General features: G+C 41.1%; 1 protein-coding gene across 1 annotated transcript; it reads right to left on the reverse strand.

Annotated features, from left to right (window-relative positions):
* Window positions 1-3,002: 3,002 nt before the first annotated feature.
* Window positions 3,003-8,274, reverse strand: rpl10 (ribosomal protein L10). Its single transcript, XM_083891641.1, has 6 exons — window positions 8,190-8,274; window positions 7,009-7,067; window positions 5,424-5,531; window positions 4,178-4,316; window positions 3,859-4,021; window positions 3,003-3,201 (listed from the first exon to the last, which is right to left on the reverse strand). Exons 1-6 carry the CDS (start codon window positions 8,210-8,212, stop codon window positions 3,046-3,048), a joined length of 648 nt encoding a protein of 215 aa, XP_083747767.1. The 5' UTR covers window positions 8,213-8,274; the 3' UTR covers window positions 3,003-3,045.
* Between the last annotated feature and the right edge of the window lie 661 nt (window positions 8,275-8,935).

Below are 8,935 nucleotides of genomic sequence, written 5' to 3' on the forward strand. Positions count from 1 at the left end.
CTTCAGTCAATCAGCAAATACATTTTTGAGCACGTAACCAGGGTTTGCTTCCTCCCGTACTTGTGAAAGCGTCATAAGCCTCAGTCCAAGTTCTGTTCCAATTTCTTGGGAAAGCCATATATGTCAGAATGCAAATATATACCTGAAATAAATATATTTCTGTGTACCGGAACACAGTTTTAAAATCATTTGAGGCGAGAAATTAGTCGTTTAGAATCCAAACATGTGGTTTGTGTGTTAAAGCGGACCGAGATCAGAAGTTCCAATTAACGCTGTTTTTTAGTGTGTATCTGCGTCATTACCTTGTTTAAGAAGCCCTGAAGGTTCTAAACAAACAGTTCAGCCACTGCTGAGAACGCTGTGTTTATTGTAATCTCAGGCTCAGCGAGATCTCTGAAAAAACCCGGTCTGGTTACGTAAACAGCGGTTCTCCTGAACAGCAGATCGTCCTGCTCCGGGCACTAGTCCGGGCACATCTGTTTGCGTACATTGAACCGCAGAAGAAGAATAACGTCCGTTGTGGAGGTGTTTCACGAGCGACAGTGTCTTCTGACTCTGGGTCTGACTCCGGGTTAAAGGTCGTCAAAGGGACTGAGGCGGGGAGTCGTGAATAAGCTATTTTTAAACACTGTTAGAACAATGTTTTGATAATGAGTAGCAGTGCATCCACCGTTCCAGAGGGGGGAGCTGTGCTTCTGAGAGCAGGTGTACTGAATATGTCACTTCCAGGTACTGGCCAATCACAAGACAGTTGGGAAGGCTCTACGCTGGCTGGCCAATCACAAGATTCTGTCTTCTGGGTGAGAGAGTTGAGTCTGAAATCTCGCGGGTGGGGAACAGCGTCAGAAAAGAGGATTTTTGTTGGCTCGTTTACAGCAACTAGGAGGTTTTTGATAATGTGGGTTCTGGGTAATGTTTATTTTTTACTAAGTTTGTTTATGTTTTTTTTAAGTTATTTACAGTATTTTATTGTTCTTTACATTTATATTTTCACATACTTTATTTATCTCTCCGTTCCTACAACAATAGGAATGTGATGTGAATGGCTATGTGAACGAGCCGTCTGTGTTATCGACTTGTTCGGCGCGTTCATAGATATTTAAAGGGTAGATGTCTCGTCTGCGCTGCTGGCCAATGGAGTCGAACGTCTGCACTGTTGGCCATCTTGCCACAGAGCTCGCTCACCCATAACACGTGTTGTAGTGGTACATGGACTTTTTAAATAACCATAACTTACTCATTTTCAAATAGTTTGGTTTGTTATAAATGTCAGATATGTAGTTAGGACACTGCATATTTATGAATAATTATAACCATGGGCTTTAAATAACATTAAACAGAACAGAAAGGTGCAATGAATATACAAAGGCTGAAACTCTTGGTTGGCTAAAGCCCTGAAATTTCAACTAAAAACTGACTAATCGGGGGCTGTGCTTTACGGGTGGAGTTCAACAGAGTCTGACTGCTCTTAATCACGTGCATCTGCGCAATACCATAGCCTGTGATATCCGAAAATAACTTAGTATGTCAACTGGTAATATCAGCACAATAAATGTTGAGGAATATTTAGATTATTTGGCTCTGTGCATGTCCCACATGGCGAGACATAGAAGCTCAACTTCTGCTTTTGAAAAATGCTGCCCCACTGCTGAGGTCCTCGACATGGGTGCGACAGGAGGACGGTCTGTATTCTAAAATGAAAAGCTCAAAATTCCCCTATTCTTCCCTGACCCTCTTTGGAGTCCCTGCTCGAAAATGACATGCCCAAACTAAATAGAGTAAACCTCTGCAGTTAGAAGCTCTGTGGATTATCTTGGTATCAAAATAAAGAGAACACTTGTGAGATTTCACCTGAGGTGTAAGTCTCAGTAGATGCCACAGCTTAAATGAAGAATCGTTTTCGCTCGCTAAAAAAAATACTGCATTTTAAAAGGGACACTGTAGTATTAATGGGTTTATATGACCCAAAATCCACTTTTTTATACATATTATGTGATCCTGCATTGTCTAGTCGCTGTATAATATTCTTCGTTTCATTTTCGTAGTTTCAAAGTCATGTAAAATAACATGGTCGTGGGCGGATACTGCATTGCCACGACGCCATGTTTCTACCGGAGCCTGTACGGACAAACGCGAGAGAACAAATCAAGCGTCTCTTTACTTGTAGCAGAAGTCCCGCCTCCTCTCTCTCCCCGCTTCGTCTGCTACGGCCGTGGTAGCTCGCCCTCTCCCTCACGAACCTCATCTGCTGACACGGAGAAAGACGAGGACGACATTTGACCAGCTGAGGACACCGTATCGCTCAGGGAAGGGAGGGGGTGAGCAGAGGAGCAGTTCTTTGTTGTAAATGTCAGTCTCTCCTCTAGATGGCACTATAAACTACTTACTTCACCTTTAAAGCAAATATCACCTTTAAAATATGCAGTGGTAGCTTTTAGTTAAAAGATGTCTAGGCGTTCTCTCGTTTGGCACCATTTGAGATTTCTAAGGTACTAAATTATTAAAACCCATCCATTCATCCATCTCCTTCCGCTTATCCGGGGCCAGGCCGTTGGCTTAGCTGTGGGCTTTCATTAAGTTTTCTCCGCTGCTAAGCTAAGCTGTAACACCACAGCGCGCGCGCAGCACACACTAGCTAGTGGTAGTGGACAAATTTTTACCAGGCAGTACAGGTGGCGTACTTTAGTTCCGTGTTGTAGTTATGTTATCACATCCTCAAAAATAGAAACATTTCAAAGCGAGACTGAAGTTTATGCATGTTTTAAATAAACGTAACGTTAATAGATTAAGACCTTTCAAAATTCTATTAACTAACTTCATTTAGGTTAACTTTAAACTTCTATGCAACAGTGTTATTATAATTCACTGTTAATTAGAAATAAAACCCATATCCATGCTTCAGTGATCAGCTCAGAACTCAACATTATCCCCATTTAATTTGACTTTTCCTGAAACCCTTAAGATTCATAAGAGGAACATTGTGAAATGAAGTCGGTCATCACTTTTGTAATCAAACCCACTTTTATTGGTTTTCGGTTAGAAAGCCTACACAGCATGAAGGGCCTTCCAGCGGGTCAGAGGGCCTCTGCTGGCGATGTACTTCACGCCACAGCCATCTGAGATCAGACGCTTCTCAGCCATCATGTCGTCAAAGTCGCAGGCATTGAATTTGGTGAAGCCATACTTCTTGGAGATATGGATCTGAAGGTTGAGAGGTTTGACATGTGACAAAAATGCATAAATGGATGAAGGTAAACATGATAAATTGTCTCAGTGGTCCCTTAAAGCACTCCGCACCACACAGCTGAGGACTTACACAACCACAGAGTTACTGTTTGCAACCTTTGCACACTGGAACTGCACTGCAGCAGGACCAGTCGGCTTAATAAGCTGCAGAGTCCCAGAGGAGCCCATTAATTCCATGCTCACAAGTTTCATACGAACGCGAGTACGAAGTTAAATAACGTCGGCTGCAGTGTTTTGAGAAAGTGGCTAACGGGCTCAATCCCAAACCACCACCTAACTACTTGGCTATCGCACCATTCTTTTAAAAACAAATTCTGCTACAGAAACGCAACTCATCCACACGACCCATTTTACACTAAGCTTCAGTTCCACCTCAGACAAATGTTTCTCATTACAATGTAGTAGAATCACTGATGTGTGTGTTCAGTGCACCTGAATCATTACATTAAATGTTTTAGGCATATTAATTTGGACACAGATTACTTCTGATGAAGAACTAAAATGGTGATCAGGATACAGATCATTTATATCTGAAAACACCCTCTCAAATGAAAACAGTGCAAATGTAGTCTTTGGTTTCAGTGGCGACAGTGGTGTGAAGTGGTCGTTTACCTTCTGGCGTCCAGGGAACTTGAACTTAGCTCTGCGCAGAGCCTCGACCACATGCTCTTTGTTCTGGGCCTTGGTACGCACAGACATGATCACCTGACCGATGTGCACACGAGCCACGGTGCCCTGTGGTTTGCCAAAAGCACCACGCATTCCAGTCTGGAGCCTGGGAAACAAGAGGGTGAGACAGATTTAGCTCAAATAGACAGAAACACTGGTGTAATTAAACTTAACAGCAAACCTAACTGCTGCATGCCTTACATCCTTGATTCTGACAGTTCATTTTCCATGAAGCTTCCCTAAGAACCAGACGGACGCTCACCTATCAGCTCCAGCGCAGGACAACATTTTGTTGATGCGGATGACATGGAAGGGATGCAGGCGCATGCGGATGTGGAAACCATCCTTACCGCAAGTCTTCACCATGTACTTGTTAGCACAGATACGGGCAGCTTCCAGAGCTACAGAGAGGGGGAGGTAAAGGAGAAAAATTAGCGACATTAGTAGGGCTGTAATCAAACAAAGATATTCTTGGAAGACCGAAGCCCTGAAATTTCAACAAAAAAATAGACTTATCAGCAGGGGGGTTGGGGGTGACGGCTCTGACAGAGCGTCATGTAACAAAAATACATACATGAAGGTAAACATGATAAAAATTGTCTCAGTGGTCCCTTAAAGCACTCGGCACCACACAGCTGAGGACTTACACAACCACAGAGTTACTGTTTGCAACCTTTGCACACTGGAACTGCACTGCAGCAGGACCGGTCGGCTTAATAAGCTGCATTAATAACTCCATTAATTCCATGACTCACATTTCATACTAAACTTTATTTATAGAACGCTTTAGGCAGCTATAGCTGGGACAAAGTGCTTAACAGTACAATAAATAAAACATGGCACATAAAACATAGGAGACAAAATAAAACAAATATTTATTTATATATATATATATATATTTATATATATATATATATATATATATATAAACAATAAAACTATAAAACAATAACAATGTTTAAACAATAAAAATGTTTAAACGATAAAAATAAAACACTAAAACAAGAGCAGAGTCTCATGCTGAGTTGAATGCAGAAGAATAAAAATGTGTTTTAAGATGAGTTTTAAAAACGAACAGTGAGGGGGGCCTGTCTAATATGAAGCGGGAGGGCGTTTCAAAGTTTGGGACCGGCAATGGAGAAGGCTCTTTCCCCTCTGAGCGTCCGTTTACACCTCGGTACCTCCAGAAGCAGCTGGTCAGCTGACCTGAGGCACCGAGCAGGAGGGTAAGGATGGAGAAGCTCAGAGAGGTAAGGTGGGGCAAGACCATTTAATGACCATTCATACGAACACGAGTACAAAGTTAATTAACGTCGGTTGCAGTGTCTTGAATAAGTGGCAAACGGGCCGCTGGGTTGGGCTAAACCAAAGAAATGAAGACACTGTTGTAGTGAAATTTACTTTTGATTAACTGGGGAACAACGGCTATATATCTTGATGTCAAAAAAAACCTCAATGACAGTTGTCAGGTCACATGACCATTTACACATGGCTCTTTGAGTTCTCACCTTCTGAAGACAGCTGCTCGTACTCATCAGAGACCATGTGGCCGCACAGAGGAAACTCATCTACCTTGGCCCTCTTCCTACCCAAGTCAAAGATCCTGATCTTGGGATCTGTGAAGGGAAGAAAATTAAAGGGAGAATATTTTTTTTTATTACAGAGACTAATGCCCCTTTTATAAACAATAATATCAAAAATGTCAACAGTTAAATCAGACACATTTGTAACTAGGGATGCACTGACTGCCATTTTTGGGGCTTATTCCAATTTCTCAAGAAATTTGACCTGCCGATACCGATTATAGCCGATTTCAATTTTTTAAACCACTTTACAGCTTACTGAAATATACGTTTTTGCATATTTTCTCTTTAAAAGAACATTTTAACATAGAAATACAATCAGTTCACGTCCAATATCCAACTAAAAATACAAAAACGAATCACTACCTGTATGTGTAGTTTATTTAAGTTTACTACCTACACAAATAAGTAAATGAACTAATGACCAAGAGCTCAGAGCTCACTCTCTCCTCACACAGGTTCAAATGACAAACAAACAAATGCTAATCAAAAGTTTTGTGTAAGTGATTTGAGGTCCTGACTCTTGTCTTAAATATGACAGGCTTCATTCAGTGATTGAAACAAATATATAAACATTAATGAAACGTTTACATGCAGAGCGCTCACTCGCTAAGCAGACAGCAGCCGCGCGGATGTTGTGTAATCAAATACACCGGTATGGCCGTATATATTAAAAATTCATATCATAACGGAAAAAAAACAGTATTAGGTGTGAACCGGTAAACCGCCCAGCCCTACACTCTGTGGGTGCATTTTGATCGGCTTATTAAAATCAGAATATTCTGACTGATCGGCCGGTCACCGATTTCGGCCGATCACGTGAAAATCGGGTGATTCCGATCACTGGCCGATTAATCGGTGCATCCCTATTTGTAACGGTGATAGAGGCTACACAGAAGGAGAGGCAGTCAAATATCATTTATCATGCATTGGATGGACATTTTGTTTCAGTGGTCCCTTAAAGCACCCAGCACCACCCAGCTGAGGACTTACACAACCACAGAGTTACTGTCTGCAGCCTTTGCACACCAGAGACGCACTTCAGCAGAACTGGTCGGCTTAATAAGCTGCAGAGGCAGAACCAAAGTTCTGGTCATTATTCTTAACTTGCAGGTCAAGACTGATCAGCCAAAAATTAAGCCACGTTTTAGAATAGTTAAGTCTTTAACTAATCTACTGTTTGGCAGCGTTCAGCCTGATCCTTGTGTCGGAGGTCTCTGGAGCACAGTCTCAGTCTGACACAGCCACATCAAACTGCAGCTACAGGGTTGTTTCACGAACCCTAAAATAATCGATTAATCCTGGAAGAGTACAGATATGTTCTACCGAAATTTAAACCTTGCCATACAACAACGTTTGTTGTGCCAAGGATAATTTAATCAGATGAAGAGCATGTCAAGATGCATCTCGTGCTACTGTGTAGACTAAATTTGAGTCCAAGGCTGAAGCCACCTTGGTATTTCTACTGCACTGGATTTCCCGATACAGAGTAAAATGCAGAAAGGCTTACCAGGCACACCCCTGCAGAAGCGGGACTTGGGGTAGGGCTTGTTCTTGCAGTAGCGGTAGCTGAGGGGGACAGAATGAAAATCAATCACTGATTAAAGATCAGGGCTTTTACAACTGTGATAAATTCCAATAAGACTAAAAAAAAAAAAACACACTTAAAACATCAGTTATCCTTTTAAAACTTGTTTCATTTCAAGGGACTATAACATTGAAAGGACGTCTTTAAGTGCATTGTCACGCAAAATCTGACCATCTGCAAAGTTCCCGAGTAAGACTGGAATGAGAAACTTTGCAATTGGATTTCATCATTTACACTTCAGAAATTCAACTTCATTATAGAATTGTAATTAATGTCAACAATCCAAGTTTTATTTCCCAGATTAAAACAATAGTTCTGGTTCTTTCAGTTTCTTCAATGTGAATTTGGCTTAATTTATTTCCTCCATATAACAAAGAAATCACTGAAAGTATCATTTTGGTTTGAGGACAAAATTAAACATTCAATGTTTGACAACCACCGGTCAACCTCAAATGTTTTCTGATAGTTACGGATCAAACGATTACTCGATTTCTAGCCATTAGTTGCAGCTCTAATGATGTTGAACATTTAGTACACAGACACACGTGTATTTCATGAATCCACAACTCTAATATTAAGTTGGTGACATCGAGAAAGAACTTCGTCATTACAGACCGTGTCAATTTCAAATCCAACATTGCCAACTTAAACCGTGTGTGCCTAGTATTAAAGACGGGTCATGTCTCATGTTATACATAAAGACGTAAACAACTCCACACTTTAACAAGATAAATTGTTCATGAACGCAGCCCTAAAGTGGATAAGTTAAGAATGGTAACACTTAAGGAGAAGAGGTGTGGAGGAATGAAACCGGCTAGGGAGCAACTAGCTTTTAACTAGCTCCCATTAGCACAGTACATTAGCGGTAACGTTTAACGACGTGGCATTACACTTGTAATAACGTTAGACACTCACTAAAATTACACTTGATCGCGAGAACACCGAACAACGTGTTTTAAACGCAAAATTGGCTGGTATAAGTGACAGGGGGCCTTGTCGGCATCGGGGCACATGGTGCGACCCGGAGCCGCCGCTGCCATTTTAATTCCGAACGGTCTCATATGGCTCCCGAGTCTGATAAACGACAGAGCGGAGGGACTTACCAGCGGGCTGGTCGACGGCCCATGGTTGCGATCTGGAAAATAACAAACGAAAACACGTTAAATTTGCGAAACTGGAGCCACGGTTTACAGTAAAAAACTTCAAAATGTGTATATTTCGCACAGAGCCGAAGAAAACGCGCTGCCACCACACACTCACCTAATGGAGGAAAGGAAGTAGACGTCACTTCCGCTTCCTCTTATGGACGAGTGAGGCTTTACAGAAAATACATTGTATTTACAACACCTTATTATTTTATTATGCCTGCACCTTTTGCTATTCAAAACACTAACATTGTTAATTAATTAAACATGTTCCCGTTCAAACTGTTTTTAACTACAGCTTACGTTGTTCAAGTGAATGCTGGGAAATGTAGTTTTATGAGAGTAGCTAACACCACCAGGTTCCACCAGAAACACTGAGAGAAAAAACGACTTTTCACTGTCACTCAAAGATTCTTATTTCTACTGTAGTGTGACAGGTTTGATAACATTTCGTTTTCTGTTAAATGCACTGTGAGATGTTTGCGGGCCGTATAAGTAGAAACAAATGCTAATATTGTGCACCTTTTTCATTTCATGCACTTTGCGATGCACCCGAGATGACAAACGTGTTTATTTTTTATTTAAAATAGTAAGAGCTAATAATGTGCAGTCATTTTTTATACATACGTTGAGGTGTATGATGGACAGGAATGACCACAATTATTGTATTGCTAGTTCTTTTATTGTATTTTTTAAATAAATAA

The sequence above is a fragment of the Microchirus variegatus genome, assembly GCF_963457635.1.
Source record: "Microchirus variegatus genome assembly, chromosome: 6".
Classification (NCBI taxonomy): domain Eukaryota; kingdom Metazoa; phylum Chordata; class Actinopteri; order Pleuronectiformes; family Soleidae; genus Microchirus; species Microchirus variegatus.

Bases quoted from the DNA above. Each gene is read 5' to 3' on its own strand.
- rpl10 (XM_083891641.1), bottom strand. From the start codon at position 8,212: ATGGGCCGTCGACCAGCCCGCTG. The intron at 7,068-8,189 runs GTAAGTCCCTCC...TGTCCCCCTCAG, and splicing joins GGCCGTCGACCAGCCCGCTG to CTACCGCTACTGCAAGAACA. The intron at 3,202-3,858 runs GTAAACGACCAC...CTCAACCTTCAG, and splicing joins AGTTCCCTGGACGCCAGAAG to ATCCATATCTCCAAGAAGTA.